The sequence below is a fragment of the Pempheris klunzingeri genome, chromosome 7, assembly GCF_042242105.1.
Source record: "Pempheris klunzingeri isolate RE-2024b chromosome 7, fPemKlu1.hap1, whole genome shotgun sequence".
NCBI lineage: Eukaryota > Metazoa > Chordata > Actinopteri > Acropomatiformes > Pempheridae > Pempheris > Pempheris klunzingeri.
In genome coordinates this window covers 20,809,369-20,834,241 of record NC_092018.1, presented here as the reverse complement: position 1 = coordinate 20,834,241, position 24,873 = coordinate 20,809,369, and the positions used below count along the sequence as shown (strand labels likewise).

The window sequence follows — 24,873 nt, the reverse complement described above, 5'->3', positions numbered from 1 at the left end:
TATTGATATTTTGAGTGTATCACATATATAAATAAACAGAAATCTGTTATAAAATAATTTCTGTATCTATTATTATCATACTAAAATAAAAAAAAACTACAAACAGCAGCAGATGAGCTTTACAGAACATCTCCTGCATCACCAGGCCTACCTGGACATTTATTAGCAGTGATCCAGCCTATCATCCTGTCATAGTGACAGCAGAAGTTAGAATGGTTTATGGCAATACCAAACAATCCAAAAAATATCGCAGGCTCGTGTCTTTTTTCTTTTCTTTTTTTTGTTGAATGAATGACTTTGACACAGGCCTGAGCAGGACTGAGGTCTCGTCAGCTCCACCACAGTCGGTGCGCACTCGGTGTCCCACTGTTGACGTGCTGTTAGCAGATGGAGCAGGAGGGCTGATCTCTGCCTCCAGAGGTCATTCTTACTACAGTTGCCACTTGTTGCCAAAAGCAGCCAGGGGCTCCACCATTCAACAGCAAACACATTTCAAGTATTTATTCAGCCAACTACCGACACCGACATATCTGGATGTGGAGTGCGGGACGTGTCCAGGTCTGAAAGAAGACTCTCGTGATCCGGTTGGTGATATTTCGGCGCATCTGACGGAGAGAAGCATGGTTGATAACACAAGTATAGCAACTAAATCTGCTTTGGTAAGCGTCCAGGCTTTATTTCTATTGGATTATTAGACTTAACCACCGCACACTTGGTTATATGTTTCCTTTTTCAAAGGCACTTTTATCTCTAGTATTACGCACTGTGTATTTGGATAGTTTAACAGTGTTTTGCAACTTAGTTCAAGTGTCTCCCGTCCGCTGCATGGTAATGTGGGATATTTAACAGGCTATTCTCTTTACATTACACGGAATAAGTCAGAGAGTAAAACTGCGTCCGTGTGCGTAATGACACTAATTGGTAGCCTGTGTTTTAATCTGACAAAGTGCCGCTGATAATCATTCCACGGATCTCTTCTCCTCCCCTCGCAGCAAGGCTCTTTCTCGTCCGCCAGCAGCCCTCCGCTCCAGGCTCCCTCCGCCTCCTCCCACAGCCCGTTCCCCGGCGCCCAGTCCCACCAGTCCGCCAGCGGCGGCATGAAGCTCGAGGCGGTCATGGAGAACCTGCAGCGGCAGCAGGCAGCGCGGCTGGCCCTGGAGGAGAAGCTCCGGCAGGCGGAAACAGAGAAAGACCTCCGCTCCATGGTGGAGTCACAGATCCACCAACAAGCTCTGGCTTTCCGCCACTACCAGGCGGCGATGCGGGGCGCACTGGCTGCCGGAGTTGCCAACTCGTCCTCCGGAGTGACGCTCCCACACATGGAGCACCGCAGAGCCGAGGAGGACGGGGACTCATCCAGGCCGGGCAGCGACGGCAAGGAGCGGGACGAGGAGGGGGACGACCTGGACGAGCAGGAGATCATGGATGAAGAAGACGAGGGCGAAGACGATGTCGGCTTGAACCACTACCAGCACCGACAGTCCTCGCTCCAGGGAGCCTGCCTGCCGCCTCAGAGCGCCCCGATGCATCTCATCGCCAGAGTCCCGGCGGCCTTCGCCTCTGCCCGCCGCGCAGAGTCTCCGTCGGCGCACCCCCAGTCCCAGCACAACGAGTGGACCTACGAGGAGCAGTTCAAACAGGTGAGACAGAACACTTGGTTCCCCTGCAAAGGGATTCTGCTCCACTCAGTGGTTTGTGGGCTCCACAGTGGAGCCTGTAAAGATTTTGACAGCAGTTATTTTCATGTCTCAGGAGCCGCAGGCAGTTGTTTTTCTAAGTTAAGTCAGTTCGTTGAAGTCCCATAAAAACAAAAGAACACAGCAAATGTGCTCCCAGTAATTTAGAGTTTGAACTGAGTCCATCTGATGAATCTGCTCCTGCTGAAAATTCTCTCTGTTGGACTGACACTAGGATTTTGGCACAGGTTTGAATGAGCCTTCCTAACAAGGCATCATTCATAGAGGAAAATAAGCTCTAGCTGATATTAAGCTCATCTGGATCTAATAATTCATTTATTGACAACTTATCAAGCATCATTTGATGACAGTCATAACTGTTACAAACTAAAAAGAGCATTTCCTCAGTTAAACACCATTAATAAGAACACGTTGTCAGGCTGTTGAAGGCCTTTGCTTTTGTCCATCCTTTCTATTTGGATGATAAAACAGTTATAAATGTTGATGATCCGTAAATGAATGCCTAATAAGTTATCAATAAATGGATTTAGATTCAAAGCCTTTTTCAGACGGTGAGCGTTCATATGGCCAGTGTCAGTCACATGTTGTTCTTATGTCTGATCCTGAGAGCTTTAGGTAATTAATTGTTAAACATTAATAACGCCCTGATAATCCTGTTACCTGCTGTTCCATATTTGTAATGTCTTTTGTGTGTGTATGCTGGTCGTGTTGAGCTCTTATTAAGGGCATTTCTCCTAAACAGCTCTTCTGTTTTGCTAGTGGCTAGTTAATGACAGCATGTTATTTGACTGATGTACAGCTGTCTGTATATTTCCAGCCTGCACCAGGCAGATCCATACTCTCTGAGCGATTGTGGATGCTCCATGTCATCTTTTATTTATGATGGATCATTTACAGACTTCCGTAAATGTGATGTGTACATTAGTGACTGCATTAGAGCTGGACATTAAAGCAACTCAATGCATGGAAATGCAATTTAAATAGAGGCTGAAACCAATAGCCTCAATATAGAGACAATTACGTGTGGCTGATGGTGAGACGAGCCTGTGGAGAGAATGCTCGTCATCCAACTCTTTATTTTCTCTTCACATCTATGATTCATTAATGGTGTATTTAGAATTATGTGTATCAACCTCATAGGCATTTGAGTGGATAGCTTGCTTGACAATTACCGTCACAGGATATGATGTAAGTGTTACTCAAGTTACTAGATCTTTTGAAGAACAGAAAAGCTTAAGTAGATGGATTTAAAAACTACACACCTATTATTGTCGTCATAAAGCATTTAGTTTTTACTGAAAACTCTTTTATTTTCACCGAGACAAGTTTCCTGTGGTAATGCGTGTGTGCTCCGTCTAAAATGAGGCTGTACGCTTCAAAGATTCCTCAGGATGTGCAGTTATTGTGGAGGTCATTTGTACGTAGTCATTCAGTGTAATGGTCATGGCACAATAAAAGGATGCTTATGGCTGCTAGGCAGACAGAGTGGAGCCAGCATACTAAGCATGCTCAAAGCTGCAAAACAAAACCACATTTGAAGGCAGTAAATGCATCTTTGGAAATAGGAACAAGATGTGGGCTAAATATAAAAAGGCCCCACTGTGGCGGAGAAGTTTTAATCTGATCTGAACCAAAAGGGACCAGCTGGTGACTGAAGTAGCTCCTAAATCAATTTATAACTAAAGAAACCATTTTCTTTAGTTTCTTGAGATTTGCGTTGCTTTTGTTTTAAATTCTTAAATGGAATTAAAATATAACCAAGACCCAAATATTTACTACAAAAGAATGGTGACAGGCAGCTGGTAAAATGTATTTTAGCCTTTAATAAACCAGCAGGAGACAAGCTACAGCAGAATCTAAAGAGATGAGACTGTAAAACATAAAAGAAATTCCTGGCAGTGACAGAAAAAGATGCTGAGCTTAGACGACAAAAAGACCTGAGGCACACAGAGAGAAAGGGGCGGGGGGGCGGGGGGGGGGGGGGGGGATTGTTGCGTACAGTTTTGGCAGCAACTCAGGAAATGCAGGAGACTGGACCTGGTGGTATTCCAGCCTGGCTCACACCCAAAAATGCTGGGATCTCCCCGTCTGGCTGTGTGTGGGTGTATCTGGGAGTTGGCTCGGTGCCAAGCTATTACGAAACAGAAACAAAATCGTGTGCTGTTACACGCCTGGCCATGCTTCCTCTGTGATACACACGTGGTATTTACAGACTTGTTGGCATAGATATGTAGCTTGTAGTCATTTGCATAAACACACCTGATAGTAAACTGAAGAGAGTAAATTGTGAACTCAACATCCACTCAAACAGCTCGATTGTTTTCTGAAAAATCTGAAAAGCTTTGCTCTGCTTTACCACAGAACAATAATTTAACTCAATAATTAAAGCAGACATGATGAATTACTAATTAATTAATCACTGTGGTGAATTACTTACCGTGGTTATGAGTCTCTGAATGTTTTTTTTTTAAATAAATCCTATGCTTTAAAATAAATTGCTCAGTGGTGAAAATGTGTGTTTAGTTGTAGAAAACTGTGGTGTGGTTCTTTAGGGAATGTTTTATGTATTATAGAATGTTGATTAGTTCAACGGAAATATAAACTGATGTTTAGTAAACTAGAAAGCACTCAGTGGGACCTTTCCAGGCTGCACAGAAAAAAAAATATTCTAAACATTTAAAAAAAAATGTTCGGGATCTTATGACCGACAAAACTAAATCCTAATGCAAATCCAATGACCAAAACATGTAAGATTAAAAACATGAAGATTAAGACTAATGTGCTGTAAATCCAAAAGTCTATCAAGAAGCAACAGTAAACTGGATTCAACTAAATTCTATGGAGTGCCTGAAAGTGGACTTCCATGCCACTCCCAACCTACCACATTTCTCTGAATAGCCATTCTTTCTCCTTTTGACTGACAAGTATTAGAATATTTGGTAAATATGGATCTGGAAGTTTGTGTTTTCATCTTTGTATGTTGGATTTGGAGTACACTAGTATGTGTTTTGTCGTCTGGGCCCACAGTAAGACCTGCATAAAGCTCCACAATCTGATAGACAATCCTAGGATTTACGTGCTTGATTTTCTTTAAGGGAGCATGGGAAAGAATTTGAAAATATTCCGACATGCCCTGACTCGTAAAGTTAGGAAGTCCTTTAAATAATCCTTAAAACAAGCAAAACTCCCCTCCCCCTGCCACTCAAATCATCCCCACTGCAAAAATATCTTAACATCTTCACATATCATGTGGTGTACAAGTAAGTGCCTTATGGCACAGTTTTTCAAAAGGCAAAGAAACATGACACATTTGAATATTGACACTAATGGAGCCACTGAATGGGTCTTGTCTTGTTTGAAATACTGACATTGGATTCTTGGAGAATTGCTGAAACAAACTGATTTAATTGGAAAACACTAACACGAATAATACAAATGTAGTCCATTTATTCAGTTATTTCAATAAAATCAGATTTTAAGAACTCAGTAACATAAAATAACTGGTTAAGATATTGGTGGCTAGCAGTTGAACTGTCTGTGGAAGGGCCAGTTTCCTCTTTGTCCTTCTGTATTAATGTACACTGAGCTTTTGTATAAGGTTCTAGCCAAAAGTCAGGCAGCAAACACAGCATACGATGGCTTTCATGACGACTCTTTAAATACCTGCATGTGTGCTTACATGACATTTTCGCTGGCAAATTTTGCTGCATGCTGTGCAGTGAATATTTTTAGATGATCTTTCCTTCTGGTCCACTTAAAGCCTGACCGCATTTTGAGACAGATACTGATATCTATTATGTGTTTTTAACAGAAAAACACACAACCCAAACACATATAACAATCCTTTACATTTTGTTATTAGAGACTAATGGATCTACGCTAAGCTTACTATTTTACAGTGTAAATATCTTGTCGGAGATCACTGGAGATCCGAGACATTGTTGCTTTCGTTACCTTAAAGCCATTGGCACATAGTGTTTGAACCAAAATTACCACAATGCAAAAATGGAAAACCTTTGTGTGCATAAAATTCACTGTAACAACGCGACCAAGACAAAATTGTTCACCTCAGTTTTCTTTAGGCACATTGGGATCTCCTAGCTCTAGCAGCAGTTCAACTATTTTGCATTCATATCTCTTAAGAGAAGAAAAGGAAAGCATTGAGAGCACTCAGTCTTGGCGACAGGATGACTGTTTTGACCAACAGGCAGTGTGTTTTAGGATCTTCGTTGTATATGAGTGAAAATAAGATTTGTTCCTGTTTTTGACAGTCGTCTTTAAGTGATAGCTTTTGAGAGCCTGGGCAATTAATCCAAGATAGTTGCAAGCAGCTGCTTGTTTTCGGTCATCTTCTGTAAGGCTTTGAAGATCAGTCAGCGAAACTCTTGAAACTTGCCTGAGCTGTGTAAGTCCTAACAGGGAATGTCAGGTCTGCAACAAAGAAGTTTCAAGATTCTATTACTGGAATTTCAAATCATAAAGTGCTAGACAAGTACATTAACATTTCCACAACTGGCATTGTTTACACCACGGTTCACTGCATCATACAGTGTTCAATGGGACGTAGTAAGAGGGCAAAAATGTGCAAATACCACTGGTATGGTTCTCTGGATTTTATTGAGTTTTTTCAGCCAATTATCAAAGGGCTTGTCTTGAAAAACAATCAGCCCTCCAATCTGGCCCCTCCACCCCCACCCCCACACCACCCACTTTAATGTGACCATAAAACCTGGTAGGAAGACCTGCTTTGAAAGAAACACATGCTGCTGCACCATAACTCCTGTGTCAACATTCTGTCAGGGATGTGGAAACTCAGCCCAAGCTCCTGACGCTACTGTAAAACATATTACTTACTAGCTACATTTATTTTATTTTTTTTTTATCAGTATTAGTAGTTCAGTCAACAGGTGAAATGAGTGGGGCTTCAGCTTCCTGACAGGATCTCTGGCTCCACATATTCATCTAACAGCTGTAGCTCACTTTAAAATGTGCTCTGTCACTGGAAATGCTTTAAAGGCATTCCTGGATTCTTTCACTGTATGCAATTACAGTTATATGGTGGGCTGCCTGCCACATGGACAGGAGGGGGTAGAGGGGTGGGGTTAAAGAGATACAGAAGAAGTAATAGAGGGACGAGAGGGTCTCAAGACTGTGATTGTGTGTATGTGTTGTGTGGGCAGCTTAGTTAGCTTCAAGGTCTTCAATGTTCTTCTTCAGTATCTTTGGGGCATTTTCTGCCTTCGTCACAGACGGCAGAGAGATGACTGGAAAGAGTTTAGTTTTAGAATTTGTTCTAATGTTGCAGCTTCTTCTAAACACTGGGAAATGACTCTTGGCTCTGATGGGTCAATACTTGTTTTCTATTAGAGTTAATGACCAAATTAATCTGTTTTCCATTCACAGTAACATTTAAAGGGCCTCGAAACATCTTAATTAAATTAAGTTGATGAAACTTGCAGGAGCCCTGGTAACAGCAGGACGGGGATCCCTTCACTCCTTCACAAACTCACAGACACATCCACAGCCCAGTGTCTTTGTGGCAGCTCCACCGGGCCAGGGACGACAGTACACCATGGAGCGGCGTCTTTTGTTTTCATTCTGAGTCGCCGTGTGAAGGGACCCAGGAGCCTGCAGTGAAAGCTGCCATAGCACAATGTCCCATTGAGACATACTTGTTTTTACTGCAAATGGCTCCTCTCTTTTCATTAAAACAGAGGCCAGGTTAGCTTGTTCAAACACCCTCCCCACCCTCAATGTGGGTGTTACTTTTTAATCGCAGCAGCCTGGAATTTCTGCAGCTGCTTGCAAAAGCCCCCCTCTCTGTTTACGAGATCTGACTGTTGGGCAAACATTGCCTAACTGCTGCGTCTCTGACTCGCTTTTTCCATCCTGCCATTGTTGGGGGGGACCTCCAAATTACCATGACAACATGTTATCTTTTGATTGAATGCATGTGCATATCAGTTGTCAGATCTTTGTACATCTTGTCGTTGCTGCAAACATTGTGTGGGTGAAATGTGAAGTAACGCAATATAATGGTGCAGCGCTTCCCTTTGTTAGTTATGTGGTCCTGAGAGGCCCTTAAGGGTCCAATTATTGAATTTGGATTGGACTCTTTATGGGGAGGACAATGCCACAAAATGTAAAGGGCAAAAATAAATGTGGTACGGCAAATGTTACTGTGAATGGAAAAAAGATACATTTGATCATGAGTTGAAACAGAGTCATGAAAAGAGATTTTAAAAACTCAATTGTACATATTGAAGGGAGGTGATTTGTTAATCTGAGAAAAACAAAACCATTTCATCATCTGTGAACACTGAATTTATAATAATAATATCATGTTGTCACACAGTTTGTAATTTATAAAGGCGTAGAGGTGTGTTTAGACTGAATGTGAGTGAAATCTTTGCCTTGTATCGATTTGAGTGATGGGGTTTTCCCAATTTGCCAACAATCAATGTCCTTTCCTCTGATCCTTGGGATTAGAGTCATTGTTTCCTTCAAGCCAAAGCATTTTCAGCTTGTATTGGAAGCTTCTACATCTCAGTGTGCATCACCCAGGACATAATTATATCAGTTTGCATCACCCAGGACATAATTATATCAGTTTGCATCCATTTTTGTCTTTTCAATGGCTTTGTTTGCAATCACGATACCTTTAGCTGCGTGTATAGTCTGAACACTCCTTTATAGGCATGTATACTTCTATTAATCTTGGCTATTCTGCAATGCCTTGTCTTTTGATTTTTGAATTGTATTTTTGACGTCTCCCAGGCAGTGATTGGGTTCCATTAAATTTAGTACATTATCAAAGTCCGTTTGCAAAAGCTTAGTAACTGCCGGGGTTAGTTTATCCATAGTGAACATTTCTGCATTTGTCGTAATCCAAATTTATTAGCCCTGACCCAGGAACAATGGAGTTCAAGAACCTAAACAAGGAAACTAGAAGTCACGCAATCTTATGTTTCCAATGCATTTGAAGAACCATAACGATGAAACAAAAACAGAATGAAAAGTTTTACAACCAGAGCAGAGAGTTATATATGGTCCAGGAATTCCATTTGGATCCTGGATTCTTTGGTCAAGGTCACTCTTGTGTCAATAGAAAAGTTCTGATGGGGAAAGGGCTTTATGTTGCATGGTAAAGTAATATAGGCTTCCCTAATCACTATATTATAAGACAGTAATTGTCCTTTCCTTTTATGTATCACTGATTGTTGGTATCAAGGTTAATTATTCTGAAAACACTGCAGTCAAACTAGCCGTGCGAACTCTTCCAATAGCAAAAGTTTCGTTAGTTAAAAAAGTACTCTCAGTCTAAATGACTTGTCACCATGGATATGTTTTGAAGTGAGCAGCTTACATTCCCCTACAGCAGTGAGCAGAGTGTTAATGTTAGCCATATCACCTTTACCTTTGTGTCATCTTTTTCTCCAAAAGACTGAATGTAAAAGTCACTTCACCCTGCACACACATCAGTCCCTGCCTGCAGAGGCTACAGATAACAAACCCAGGGCAGAAAATTCACTGATTCTTCAATATAGGTGACCTTCAGACTCATTTGCATTTGGTATAATGGCCTTTCAGCATATTTTTGACCCAGCGTATGTAATCAACAGCTGTACAGTCAATGGCTGGATATTTACATGTGCCACCATGGTAGCTGCTCTCCACTAACAAGAGTATTTACACATTGTCAAACGCCAAGCAAGCTAGCTTTGATTGCTGCCATAAAAGTCAGTTTATGTTTCAAGGGCTCTATAGCGCACTGAGGAGGATCTGTCATTGCTGCTCAAGTGTTCCTTGTATGATTAGCCCTCTGAGGTGTTCAGGTCTGTCAGTGTGTCTGCAATGTTGGAGCTCACAATCTGAATTATTTCCTTAAATTTGCCCTTCCTAATTTTCCCTATTATGTCAGTTTGATCTAACTTTGTTTAAACTACTTTGGGAGCTGGCTTTTGTAGCTCGACACAACCTGTCATTGAAAGTTTCATTAACCGGATATTCTGAAGCAGTGAAGTGTGTTCCTGGAGTTTAATGTCCATATTGTAAGTTAAATGAGTATCTACTACTACACCCCATCAATTATCATTTTGTTAACAAGATTACCATCAAGTTGTACCAGTATATCTGTGTGCTAATTATACATCACCACAACGTTTTTATCCTTCTTAAAATGTTAAATCCTCGCTGTCTAAAAACATCTACACTTGTTGGCCCTCTGTGTTAATTCTCAATGTTCACTACTTAACACTCATGTCAGAATGACCAGTTCCTGACTGGTTGTTACTGTTACTCTGACATGACATGAATGTGACATCAATCTGTTTAGCTGGTTATCTTTAACCTGAGATGGTTCTCGGGCTTGTTGGAGCTGCTAAAAATAGAACTTTTATTTAGACCATTTAAAAAAGATCCCTGTCTAGACAAATGGATACACATATTAGGAAATGAATATTACAAATGTCAGTGTGATTTTGTACTTCTAGAGCAGAACCTGCAAGTTGTGGTTTCACTTTCACTCTCTGTGCTGCTTACATTTGGTGAAATTAACCCTAGTCATGGGCCTCGGTGGCTTTCATTCTTGTTCCATGTGCTGTGCAGCTTTCCCTTTCCCTCAAACCATGATAGAGCCAATCGCCCTTCAGCCTCCCCTCTCTCACTCTAACGTGGTTAATAACATGGACAATAGCATGGAGAGTCTTTAAAAAGCAAAGTAATTTGTGGGTAATGGCCAAAAGCTTTAGTCCTGCATGGATGGGAGAAGTTAGTTTTTTTTTGAAGCGTTAATTTGAAACCTTGGAAGGATTGAAATGTGAGCCAGAATGTATTTTGGAGGTGGGGGTGGGCGTAAATGCAATGAATGGTGACTAGCTGATAGACAGAGAAAGAGATACACACACACCAGTTTCATGTGTTGTACCTTCTGTCATAGATTAATGTGTTTGTGCAGGTGTGTGTGCGCATAATGCATGCCATTACATTCCTATTTAAGCCTGGGGGGCCTCTCTGTATCACTTGTCTCCTGTATACCCACACGTCAGATAGTGAAGCAGACATGTGTGCAGTTTACTAGCCTGGGCTCGCTGTGTCTGCTGTGGCTCCAGATTGAGGGTAATCTGGACCTGTCCGGTCTGACCAGTACAGGCCAATAGGCGACAAAGATCAGGTGTAACATAAGTTAATTAACCTCTGTGTTAATCCTGCTCACAGGGGACTTTATTTTCATAAGGCCTTGTGGCACAGCTTCACATAAGCATTTGGCCATGATGATGGAGGGCAGTAAATGTGAAAATGACATGAGGAAGATTGAACAAGAGGAGGGAGAGAAAGCATGTTCAAGTTGGGGAAAGACAAAAAAGTGAGGATTTACAGTCACTAAAAAAACAAGGAGGCAGAATTTGTAAATGTTTTCCTCATCAACTTCTCAACACACGGCTTCTTTGCATCTACTTCTTTCATTACTCTATAGAGATTTTACATTCATCTTGAGGGGAAATACTGAATTCTGATTAATGTATTTCGTTACCTAGAAAGGCTACACTGGAATCTTCCAATTACAATTACATACCTATCTTGTGTAATTTTTAATTGTAAATCTTACAGTCCCCCTAGGTTGCCCAAACTCCCACATCCCTGACAAAATACAGAGGACATGACCTCAGTGTCCTCAGTGACAGCTATGGCTCTGGTTACAGACGCTATTGGGTCAGCTACAATAGGACAACAGGTGACTTTGTCTCTCTTGCATAAGTAGAACTTGTAGCGTTTGTAGTTTGTAGCAAGTATTATTCCACAAATGGGACTGGATTTTGGTATTTGAAAAAGTGTTGGAGAATTGTCAAGTACCAGGAGCTGATATTGAGTTTTGTGTCAGAGTTACTTAGGTGACTTTTTCTTTGGACAGATAGTTTCTGATTTACTTATGTCAATTTAAGACACATGGTTTATGTATGCTTGCTTTGGATTAGCATTCAACACTAGAAAACATTGCTATCTTAAGTTAAATGGAGATTTTTTTATAAAACAGTTGTTAAAATAAGATGCCATAAGAGTATCATTAGGGGTAGGCCAGAGGGTAGCGTTTGGTAACCTTATCAGATCTCAAGCAAATGATACACAGCCCAACTCCTAGAAAACATGTGCTTTTTGTCTACATCGGCAATGATGCTCATCAATTTGTGTCCTCCAGTACAGAAAGAGATGATGTTTTTTAAATGTTTTCAGTCTGATTCAGGACTTACCCAACTCCTCCCCCATCATTAATCATTTTTTCTCTCCTCACACAGACCTGCTATCTCGAATGCAAACCCCCCACCCCCCTCCCCTCCCTCCAGCTCATTTGCTGTGAATGACAGGGCTACATCAGCCTAACAATAGCTGCTGGTCATGTTTCCTGCCCTCCTCTCGCACCACTGCAGCCTGATGGAAAGACAATACCCTTTCTGGTTGATAGAGAAGTGTGAGGTGACACTCTACTGAGAGAGCTTCCTCAGTCAGTCCACTAATCAAGTGAAGCCATGAAGTGGAGGCAGACGCATAGCGTCAGGTTACGAGAAACTTACAAAGGCCTAGGAAGTACCTCTACAATACTCAAATCAAAATGAATTCACATGAATTCTCATGAATTAGCTAATTAGACAACTAAAAGAGACACAGGTGGTCACAAACACTGCTTTGTGTCTACTGTCTACTGTAACTACTTTATAAACCAAAGAGTGTTTTAATGTTTTTTTTCACCCCCCTTATGTGCACAATACAAAATATTCAAAATAAAGCAGCTGTAAATGAAAATGTACTAACTTTTTAATAAAACCCGAAGTGTAATTTCAGGTCAGGATGATGATTTGAAATGGACTCATATACTGTGCAATCTTCAACAGTGAGCTGGGATTTATTGGTTTTTATTTTAGGGCTCATTATAGCATAGTTAAATAATATATTATGAAAACAGATTTCAATTTAGTTGATCTCACAAAATAACCCAGATGACACCAGAGACCAAAGTAAAAAAAAAATGTCATGATATCAATGTTTAGTTATTGTTTGTCATGTGCATTTGAATTTCCAAAAGGTATTACTTTTTTACAGTGGACAAATGTCCCTGCCACAAAGGAAAAAAATAAGCAATGCAAACATTTGAAGTAATATTATGCGAACAATAAACAGCCAGTTTACCTCCTTAGCTACGCAATGGGATAAGTAAGTGAATCTTGCATTTAATATATTTTACCACAGACATAATTTCTCGTTGACATGCAAAAACTGGTGCTAGCAGCTACTGGTGAGGCCCTGTCAGGATCAGCTCTTCTATGCTCACTTAAAGAAATATTCAAAATGTCTCTTGGTCTGCTGTCATCAGTTAAGATGGAGGTAGGGTTGGATACAGGCTGCCTTGGGGGAGGCAACCTCTCAGTGAGAGGTCATTTGAATGGTCTTTGAGATGTTTATGCTGGGTTTCTGCTTCTGTACTTCCAGTTATTAACAAATGTCTGGAATGTACCAGAGCTCCACTACACATTAATGTAGAGGGGTTTTCCTCTCCATTAGGAATAGAAGACAAAGTTCTCCAGTCTGCCATTCATCCATTCCCCCAGTGAGAACTGTCATGCTAATGTGGCAGCTTCATTTATCAACTCCACCAACTAACCACAACTACATAGTAAGATTGCGAGCAGTACATCTTACTAATACTAACTAAGTAATAAGTCCACACTAATGCAGACAGAGCTGCTGTCTTAAGACTGCTCCAATGTAACATGATGATTTCACTGAGGGTCATACATGTCACCTGCTAGCTGAGCTAGCTAGGCTAACAGTAAAGTCTTGGCTGCTGACAACATGTGAACTGTCAGCTACATTTAGCTCCATCGCTGCACAAGAACATTAAAGTTGAACTATTTTAATACTATTTGTTAAGGGAAAAAATATTCGGTGTCAATGTATGCAAATTTTTTTTACTTTTCACATTATCTGCACTTGGCAACTGTGTCGTGGTTAAGGATAATGTAATAATCTCAAAGTTTACTCTTAAATAAATGTATTTTAAGTCACTGTCATTTGTTGAATGAGGTAACACAATGGTGACTGAGTATATGGCCTGCTGATAAAAGCCCTGGCATTTACAGCATCACTAGAAGACTAGGACGGGTGTCTGGGGGGACATTCCTTGGAAATAATCAGGAGGGGCAAACAGTTAGTAAAGTGTTCTGACAAAGAGAAGAATAGAGTAGAATATGTCCATGTATTCAACTCACTCGTGCGTAATAACATGCTGTTTTTTCAGGGTGAGGTCCAAAAACACACCTGCAATTACAGCTTCACCATAGGTACCGCCAAAGAGGACAAAACAAAGATCTTTGTGATTCTAACTTTAAACTAAAACACTTGGTTAGGTTTAGACAAGGATTCTTATGGTCAAAAGCAAATACTGATTACAGATGTGCGATGGGACACATCTATAATGGTTGCTCCCACATAGCTGGTTTTGGTCAAGGAGGTAGACCATGTCCACGTACACCAATCAGAAGATCGGCTGTTTGATCCCCAGCTCCTCCAGTCCACAAGACTGCATGTCGAAGTGTCCTTGGGCAAAGTTTCTCCAAATTGTTCCAGAAAGCTGTGCTCCCAGTGTGTGTCTGAAGGGTAGGGGAGCCGCTGCCGTCAGTGCGAATGTCGTGTAAAAGTGCTGTACAAAGTCAAACGACTAGAAAGGCGCTTTCCAAGCGCGGTGCATATATCATTTGTAGTCCATTTACCACCCCAACTTTCATCCCCTCACTTTCCAACTCAATCAATCAATCAAATCAATCAATCTTTATTTATATAGCGACAGTTCATAACAGCATTATCTCAAGACTCTTTCCATAAAGAGCAGGTCTAGACCAAACTCTTTAATTAGAGAGAGACCCAACGATTCAGGAATTCAACATTAAGGATTCAAGAATTCCCACATGAGCAGCATCAGATATTATATTAGGAAACAGTGGCAGGAAGAACTCCCCTTTAACGGGAAGAAACCTCGAACAGACCCAGGCTCAATGTGGGCGGCTTCTGTCAGGGTCCGTGTTGGGTGGAGGTTTGGACAGAGAGAGACAGAGAGAGAGAGACAGAGGGACAGAGAGAGAGAGACAGTCAGACAGACTCACTAAAAGACATCTTTCTGCATGGGTACTGAAGCACTTCTGCTGTAGACTTAGACTGTAGACTGCAGACAACTTTAATGCAAATTCAGTTTTCATCCGTCAAAATGTTTAAGAAATCTTTCTCTGAGATGTCTGCCTCCAGCCCAATACAGGGGAGGTGAATGGAATTTCTGTTGTCGTCTCTAAGGACAGTTTTCATAGGGGCTATTTCTTGGTATTTCCATTGAAATTGTACACAGTTAATGCTGTTATCGGTTCATCTTCTCACACAACACACTTAAAAACACAATGATGCATCAAGTATTAATATGCAATGTTAGTGGCACAGAATCTGCAGGCTAGTTTTCATTTGTTGGATTTCTGATTTACAAAACACTGGAATTCCTGCCCAGTGTAATGAACAGCCTGTCTGTCAAATAAGTGAACTGCTACAGTAATCCAATAAGTCCAGTAAAATGTTCTTTGATTGATTCCATCTGTTGCCATATTTTTTATTAGAGAGGTTGTGTTTAATAGACAGATACACAATGTGTGCTGTGCTGCACAGTACTTCAAGACTCATTATGAGGACAGCTGATTCATTCTAAGTATTTTGAATGTATAAACTTGGAATGTGTGTGTAACATCTTACCTCTCTGATGTGTGGGAATAATGCAATTCCCAAAAATTGAGTATAGCACCTCTTTCAGTTTGGAGATGGGCATGTCATTGCTGCTGCTGTGCTACAGGTATTTACAGATATTTAATAAAGCTAAACAAAAGAATTCTACATATATGTTCTGTTTGTTGTACTAATGTGACTGCAGACAGGCAAAATTAAGCGTACATGAAAGCTTGTGTGTGTGTGTGTGTGTGTGTGTGTGTGTGTGCGTGTTCAACGTGTGTTGGAAGACTAGTACCTTCACAGCATTTTTCATCAAGGAGTGGCTTTTTAGAGAGATTTGTATGTGCAGTGTGACAGAGCGAGACAGAGCCTGAAATTAGGTGTCTCATACCAAAAACATGAGAGTTGGCAACTGAAATCATACATTTCTTAGTGAAAGCGAACTAGACAGCGAATCCAACTGTTTGTTTAGAAAGAAAACCTGCAGTGCTTTGGGCATTGACTCCTCCTGGTTAAGAAAAGCTGTGCTAAATGAAGCTCAGGTGGAAATTAGATGTGATGGATGCTGAGTAATTAGCCATAGGTGTGAATGGGAGCTTGTGGTCAATTATCTGCTCTGTATGTCAAACAATTCCATCCCAGATTGTCAAGTAGTCGGTCGGGCAGGCTGGAAATGTTCGAACACATAGGTTTTCAAGAACAAGAAAACGGTGAAGAATACAGGAGCTCTGAGCTCTGCTAGTAAGGGCCATAATGTTCTGCAGGTTCCAATTGATAATGAGGGTTTTGACACGAGTGTGTTGACAAGCGGTTGAGACATTTCTGTTCATTATATTGTCAACTATCACAGTATCTAATGAATGTGTAACCTGACCTTCATACAACAATGAGCTGAAAAGCAGTGTTGGGAAAGCAGGGCTGCAGTGTTTTAGGTTGTGCAGGTCATCAAAGCAACATTACTTCACAGTGCTCTCTACCTATACAAACTATATTGTTTGATTGTGATCAACAAACCATTGCTCTCAGCACTCTTTGTCCACAGTGTTCTGCATACAGTACTTCATACTTTGTTCACTATAATTTCATATAATGGACTTCGACTTTGACAATAATTCCACCTTCCACTTCTTTTCTGTAATTTTCGTTAAAAATGTGTTAATTGGTATAGAAAAATTAGTGTTTGCAAATATTGTATTGGACTGCAGTTCTTTTTTTTCATGCGCTTTACAGAATATTCTTTGGACAAGATGGTCAAAAAGTCTTACATATTTTCAAAACAGCCCTAAGTGGTTCTTAACGACCCAGATTTATCTTTCAAATTGATTCAAATATAATGATAACTGTCATGACTAGAGACACAAACTGGGGGTAATAGCTCTATGCATGCCATGTAGTGAAGATAAGATTATACATCAGTGTGTCCTTTTGTTTATGGAGAGGTCCCAGAGGAATTCCACAGCTTATTGGCACATGGAGATTACTTATATGGTTCTCTGTCCAGGCTTGCTACAAGCACCTCAATATAGACACTGTGTGGTTAGAAAGACAAGAGATGAAATGTGGACAGCGGTGCGAAGAATTAAGAGTGAGTGCATAGACACTGGGTCAGAAATACTATAAAGACGCACAAAGTCATTTTAATTGTGACAAAGAGAGCATGAGATATCACAGGGTCAGGGAAGTAACCAGTAGATTGAACCTGAGGTGTAGCTGAAATCAATACAAACTAGGTATAGTTCCTAATGTGCTTATGGATTCCTCAGTGCGAAAAAGGAAACAGTTGTGCTTCCTGTCTTTGTTTCCCCCTGTTGAGAGTGCTTGAGAAAACATGTTGTACAAACAGAGGAAGGCCAACAAGAGGAGCTTTAATTTATGGGGAGCTTGGCGGGGGGGCCATGGGGAAATAAGTGGGTCACTGATTCACCCACAACTAGGACGGTAATGAAAATTGTGATCCTTATTATTAATGTCTGAAATGAATCTAAATTTATAGCTTTAGAGAAGATTTGACACAAGCTGCTATTATTCACGGCACTTCTTGAAGACAGTCATCACATACGACATTATCCTATTTTCTCCAGGATGAGAAATTGTTAAAAAGAAGTCTTAATGGGTTTGTTTGCCATACCAATTTTATCTCCAGTCCTATCCAGGCTCCTGACAAATGTCTCAGCATAGTAAGAAATGGACATGGAAAAGATTATTCAGTGCTGCTCACATGGGAATGAAAAATCAATATTGACCTTGTCGGAAAAAAGCCAAGAGAGACCTATATAATTTGTGAGGGAGTCAGCAGCAGGAACTCTTGTTTTTTGGAGTTAAGCAGGACCTATGTGATTGTGTGAGGAAGGATATTAGTGAACATAAGCCTTCTTCTGGGAGCCATCTCTACCAAATACACAGTAATAACAGATAAAAAGAATGTGGCGAAGCTGCAGCATGCTTTACTGTCAACTACTACCCTCCCCATGTGTCTTAAGTCACAGGGTGCAATATTGATTTTGATTCTTTTGATGAAGTAGAAATAACTAGTCATCACAAGCAGCCAACGCCAGTGCTGTAAAGAATCTTATCTGAGCCAAGTCATTGCCTTTATTATTTGGTCATAAAATCTCTTTTTCTTAAAGCGAATAGTGCTGAAGCAGTCAGTGAGAAAGAAAATGAATCAATAATATTGATAAATATGTTCATTTAGGATTAATCAAAGTTAAACAAAACCACTAATCCGCACGAAAGATGTGAATTTGTGCAACATAAAAACACAGTGTTTAAATTCTGCTGTCAGAAATGAAATACAAATGAAAACTGTATCTGTTTCATCACCCATCTCATCCACATCTTATTTAACAAACTGCTATCCTTGTAAACAAGTAAAATCATCATGGCTCTACTTTGAATGCCCGTCACATTGGCAGTGTGTGAAACACCATCCTTTCTTTTTGTTGTTGTTAAGAAGCATTAAAAGCAAAATACCATTCCTGCTGCAGTTCCACTGCTGGAGTGTTGCACGAGAAGAAAATGAGACACAAAGAAGTGTATTCTGTTGTCCTCTGTCCTCTTATCTGAACACAATAGGTCATACAAAGTCTCTGGAAGTTTAAGAATGTAGCCCTGCCATGTAATGTGATCCTCTTTAATCGACATGTACTCCTGTGAAATCTAGCATGAGCTTGCTGACACTTTGTTTCTGTTTGGCATAAGCACTATTTAAATGGCCTCTGACCTACTTGCGAGCTGCTGCCCATCAGAATGCTGCTTAGCACTCTGACATACCTATGTTGGTCAGAGATCACTGAGGGGATCAACATCAGATTAAAACAACAGATTAGCGATTGAGCACATGAGGCTGTGGCCATTTATATAAAGGTTGTGGTGGACTTGGACCTCGTTATTCTCATTTTAGATTGAAGAAAAACATTCTTCTGGTAAATGCAGAAGGATTTATCTCTGGTCTTAAAAAGTTGAGTTTATGGTAGAAGTTGTATGCATGAAGCTTAGACCTTGTTGTTCATATGGTTGTCACCTCATGGCAGCTTATCAGCTTGCCATACTAATCCTACATCCCATTTCAGTGGTTCCAAAGCTTCACGGGTTAGCTTCATAACATCTTCTGGTTCGGCTCAAGAGCAATTAAAACATTTGAAATAGTTGAAAATTTGAAAAAGGTTGACATTGCAGATAAAACGTAAGTGCTTAGATTTTCACTCAAAGTGTATGAATGAAGATAAAGTGTTGGCTGTAGTGTAAGTACTCAAACGGGTTGAAGATTCAGTTGAAATTCAAGCACTGATGCAGTTGAAACTGTCGATTTATTAGTGAAAAACTGAGCTGAAAGTGTCGGCATATGAAAGGATACAGTTTCCAGTCATATATGATAATGAAGAAAACTTTCTTAAACTATTTCTCTAGTAATCAGTGGCTCCTAACTAAACTCAAATAACTTTCTGCTCTCTGTTATAATGAAGGGTGTAAACCAGAGTAAGTGAACAATATTGAACAATTTTGAGATTTTACATTTTAAGTCTATTTCGAAGAAAGTCACACGCAGCTGGTTGGAGCCAATATTTTATTTTATATACAATATGAAAAAGGGGGTATCTGATGGAAACATGAAAAAAGCTATACATTAATGAATTAAAAATAACAAGAATCTGTTTTTATGTAATTAAATATTATGTAAAAATATCATAGTGTAATCAATTTTGGCCAAATAACTACTTGTTCAGCTGTTTTGCCATTTAATCAGTTTTAAATAGGCTACTGTACTGATCCATGCAACTGCCATGCATACAATGAAATTACAACTCAGGTCAGATTTTCATCAGAACTCCAGATTCAAATCCTGTTTTTTGATCAGCAAAAATAACTCATATATCTTAATACATGACTGACACAATCAGACTTCATTTCCCTTTGCTGAGCTGTGCAGCAGCTCTTGTGCTGGTTAGATTGTAATTGGATTAACATAACCTAATTCATCTAATAGGTGGATGTAACTCAGACCATAAATCAAGTGCCAGAAAACAAGAACTACATGGCAGGAAATTTCAGGGCTGATCCATTGTTGTACAACTTTCGACAACAAGTCCAGCACGAAAACAATCTAAAACATTCTAGCTACAGTAAAAGGCTGTGTAGTTTATAAAAAAAAAGAGCCAAATACAGAATTGAAGGACGCATGGGACACCAATATGAGGGAGAGGATAAGTGGATGTAACTAAGCACAGGATGGGGGATGGGATGAGCTGACCTGGGGAGGAAGGGAGAGGAGGGGTGATGAATGGTAAATTTATGGCTCAAAGTGCCACATCATCACACAGAGCTGGTATTTCCTGCCAGGACTCCAGGCCGCTCAGCCAGTGTTGTGTAAGCAGATGGCCAAGATACAACAAATTCTATCGTGTCGTAGACACACACACATGTATGAACACACACGCAGTTGTGTTTCTGTCACTCCGGAGGATATTTCATTGACTTACATTAACTTCCAGGAGGCTTATCCTAACTTTAACTATAGCCACTACTTAACTAAACATAACCATTAACCTAATCTTAATGTAACTGCAACTTCGGAATGCTTCTGATAAATAACATTTTCTGGTACTAAGCATTTACTTTTACACTTTAACACAGTTCTCTAATCATTTCCAAGACATTTTCCTGAAAAGAATTCTGTAATTTAGCTCTAATTATAGGACAAATAGAGGAAGTGATATTTTCAGAATTGTGTGTACAAAGTAAATTCCATTCGCCTTTAATGTGTTAGGGTGGAGGGAGAAATCTCAGAGACATATCTCAAAACCTGGACTAATAGAACCAAAGCTATCTGCATGGAGAAATACCAGTAGAGGGATATGAGGATGCTGTTTGTAACTTGGGGAAACCCTTTGACAACAAAACCATCAGTGTAATAATGATCAAAGAAGCCGACACAATAGGTGCTTTTTTAGCTGCTGCTGTACAGTGTAAAACTGACCGACACACTAATCCTAAGACTATTTCAACATATATACTTTTATCACAATTAGTGTATTAGCTTTAAGTGTGTGCCTACTGGAGTATACTCAGCCCACTTCTGTTACTGTTGGTCAGATATGCTGATAAATAAATGAGGTCTAATCTGGGGTTTCCCACTACTGATGTGGTGTCAAATACTCAAAAAGCAAAAAGAAGTAAGTAGCTGAAATAACTAATCAGTCAGCTGTTTTTAGTCTATGGTGAGAAATATCAACTCATTTCAATATTTGACTGCTTTATTGGAAACATGTCCTTTTAAGGAAAAGACTGCGCTACACTGGCTGTCATTCTGCTGCATAGATGTTAGCCTATAACAGCATTACATGTGGTCAATGTGACGCTATGTGCTATGTTGTCTCTTACCAATGATAAGTGGGAAATGCATTATACTTGCATAGTACCTTTCTAGTCTTTTTTGACAACCCAAAGCACTTCATTCCCATTCACTAGTTTACACACTGAAGCTGTGTTTCATGAGTTTGGGGTTCAGTGTCAGGACACCTCAACATGTGGACTAGAAGACTGAGCCACGACTGCCCACAACTGTATCATGAAGGCAATTGAGATAGATGACCTACCTTAACACAAACGGAGGAAGGAAGAAGAATACATAGAGAATATGAAATATGCTTATTAATGGGAGGAGTCCACTTCATGGGAGCATCATGGGAAGTCTCCTGGCTGTCTAAGCCAATTGCAACTAGGGGCTGGTCCAAGGCCTGAGGCAGCCCTAACTATAAGCTTTATCAAAAAGGAAGATTTTAAGGTGACTTAAATGCAGAGAGGGTGTCTGCCCCCTGAATTCAAACTGGAAGAAGATTCCTCAGGAGAGGAGCCTGATAGTTGAAGGCTCTGCCTCCATCATTACTTTAGAGGACTTTAGGAACCACAAGTAGGCCTGCATTCTGGGAGCACAGTGCTCTAGTATGGTAGTATCAGTGACTTCTTTAAGATATGATGGACCTTGACCATTATGAGCCTTGTAGGTGAGGAAAAGGATTTAAAATTCTGTTCTGGGTTTCACTTTACCAGTGAAGGGAAGCTAGTACGGGAGAAATATAATCTTTCCTCTTAGTTCTCGTCAGTACACGAGCAGCAGCATACTGGACCAGCTGAAGAGTCTTTCCAGACTTATTGGGGCAGTCTGATAAATGGGGAGTGCAATAAACCACCCTGGAAGTGACAAATATGTGGACTAGTTTTTCTGCATCATTTATAGACAAGATGGGCCTGATTTTAGCAATGTTACGTAGATGGAAAAAGGCAGTCCTGGAAATTTGTTTTATGTGGGACAAATCCTGATCAAAGATAACTCTAAGATAAGGATTTTTTACAGTGGTAGTAGAGGCCAGATTAATACCATCCAGAGTTGCTATACTAGCAACTGCTATATGTTAGAAAATGTGTCTCCAAGTTGGGCCAAGCAGAATAACTTCAGTTTTGTCTGAGTTTAGCAGCAGAAAATTGCTGCTCATCCAGGACTTTATGTCCTTAAGGCAGACTTGAAGTTTACTCAGCTGATTGGATTCATGTATATCTTTATTGATTTGAAGTATGTTTGGGTATGATCTGCACAACAGTGGAAATGAATGAGTGTTTTCTCATAATATTACCCAGTGAAAGCATATATAAGGTGAATGATATTGTTTCAGGAACCAAACCTTGTGGGACTCCATGGCCAACTTTTGTGTGGACAAAGGGCTCATTGTTGACATGTACAAACTGAAATTGATCTGATAAATAGGACAAGTACAGAGGGAATTCCTCTGTCTGATGCCATAAGGAGGTCGTTTGTAACATTCACCAGTGCTGTCTCTGTGCTATGATGTGCTCTAAAACCTGACTGAAAATCTTCAGATAGACTATTGGTATTTAAAAAATTACACAGCTGATTGGCTAATACACCTGAATCAAGAGTAGACTTTTTCAGAAGCGGTTTAATTACCACTACTTTAAAGGACTGTGGTACGTAGCCTGTTAGTAAAGACTGATTGATCATATCCAGTAAGGACATGTTGATCAAGGGTAGGACTTCCTTAAGTAGCCCAGTAGGAATGGGGTCTAGGAGACAAGTTGACAGTTTGGATGAGGAAATCATTGAAGCCAATTCAGTAAGATCAATTGGAGAAAAGCTGTGCAAATGCACATCAAGCCCAACAGCTGTTTCAATTAATAGATTAAAAGATTAATAGATTTAAATGATTTAAATACGACACAGTCTCTATGGGATATTGGGTGGGTGACTGTTCTAATGGAGGTGCAGAAAAGCGTGTAGGACTGCAGCTCTGCCTCCTGGTTTTGACTCTGTATTGACATGTTTTGGGACTAATAAACTCTAAAATTCCTAGATAAGAAAGCTGCTCCCTCCAGAGTGGGATGGATGCTGTCTATTCTAATCAGACCAGGTCTTCCCCAGAAAGACTGCCAATTATCTATGAAGCCCTCACCATTTGCTGGGCACCACCTGGACAGCCAGCGGTTGAATGATAACATACGGTTATACTGTCATCACTGGTCAGATTGGGCAGGGGAGAAAACTACAGAGTCTGACATTGTTTTAGCATAATTGCACACCGATTCAATATTGGTGACCTCCTATTGGCATAATCAGGTGTCATTCCCGCAGACGTGAATTAGAATCGTAACAAATTTCCGTTTATCCTTAGCCAGCAGTTTCAAATGTTTCTATGTCACCCGCTCTGGCCCCTGGGATGCATTTGACGATGGTTGCTGGTGTCTCTAGCTTCACCTTTCTGTCTACGGAGCTGCTAATTACCAGAGTGGCTGAGTGGGGAGAATCAGTTGGTTATAAGTTGTGTGGTTTCCTGTGTTCTTTTTAAGAACTGTTTGCATTCAGTGTTACTCACAGAAACAAATTGTAGCTATCCTTCAACTCAAACAAATGTGGCAAATGCATTTCCTTCCTCAGAAACCATTTGTAATGTCTTCTTTGTTGTCTGTCTTGCATGAGTTGCATGGGTTTCTTGGAGCATTACAGCCACCTATTGATCAGTGGAATTGTGTGAAACCATTTGCTGGACTGTGACCAGGGTCAGCATATTTCAGGGTGGTACATTTCTTGTATTGTAACCTTGTATCAAACAATGCAACGTATACTCATTTCTTATTTCCTAATTGCCAAAATAGTGCACTGTCAACATTGTGTCCATATGCACTGTGCATATTTGATAAAGTGAATGTGTGAAATTGGACACTGTTATTTGTAGGGCTACTTTAGAGTGGCTTTGGGCTTAAATATTGTGACACATCCAGTGTCTGCAAAGCAAACATTCCCAAAAATGTGTACATAGGAAGATTAGTTTTGTATATAATGTACACAACAACGTCAGTGCCATTAATGTTGAAATGCTAGCCAGGCCTCATGAAGCCATAGTGGAATCAGCAACGAGGTGGGCTCAGAAAAGTGCTGGGGCTCCTGTTTTCTTACTGGGGGTGAAGTTTGTTGACTGCTCTATAAAAACAATGGTCTCATGGGAATGGCAGCCATTTGGAGTTGGCTTGTTAGGCCCTATAAAAGGCTGGCACACACAGGGACGAGCTGTTGATTTCACAAAGCTCCCCCTCTCAACTGCTATCGTTAATGAGACACACACACACATACAAACAAACACAGCAACTTACCTGAGTCCACATCCTCCTGCTGAAGAAGGAGGAGGGGGAGACTTTTCACTGTCCTTTTTCTGGGAGAGGCTAAGACTTTAGTTTGCCCTCAACTAGCCCTCTGTGTTTGCTAATATTGACCAGAGGCTCTTTGTATTTGTAAGTGTGTGTGTGTGTGTGTGTGTGTGTGTGTGTGAGCGTGTGGACATGCATGTGTGTTTACAGCATTCAGGTCAAACAGCACACACCAGCTGATACACTTGTATGATGTTTTCAAACTAAAATA

The 24,873-nt window shown here is 40.4% G+C and overlaps 1 protein-coding gene across 1 annotated transcript in view; it reads left to right on the top strand.

Annotated features, from left to right (window-relative positions):
* Nucleotides 1-545: 545 nt before the first annotated feature.
* The window catches only part of arid3c (AT rich interactive domain 3C (BRIGHT-like)), a 63,326-nt gene continuing 38,998 nt past the window's right edge, over nucleotides 546-24,873 (top strand). The window contains exons 1-2 of the mRNA XM_070834386.1: nucleotides 546-659; nucleotides 993-1,640. Of these exons, the coding sequence (XP_070690487.1) occupies nucleotides 621-659; nucleotides 993-1,640 (687 nt within the window). The 5' untranslated portion in view covers nucleotides 546-620. The remainder of the gene's footprint in view (nucleotides 660-992; nucleotides 1,641-24,873) is intronic.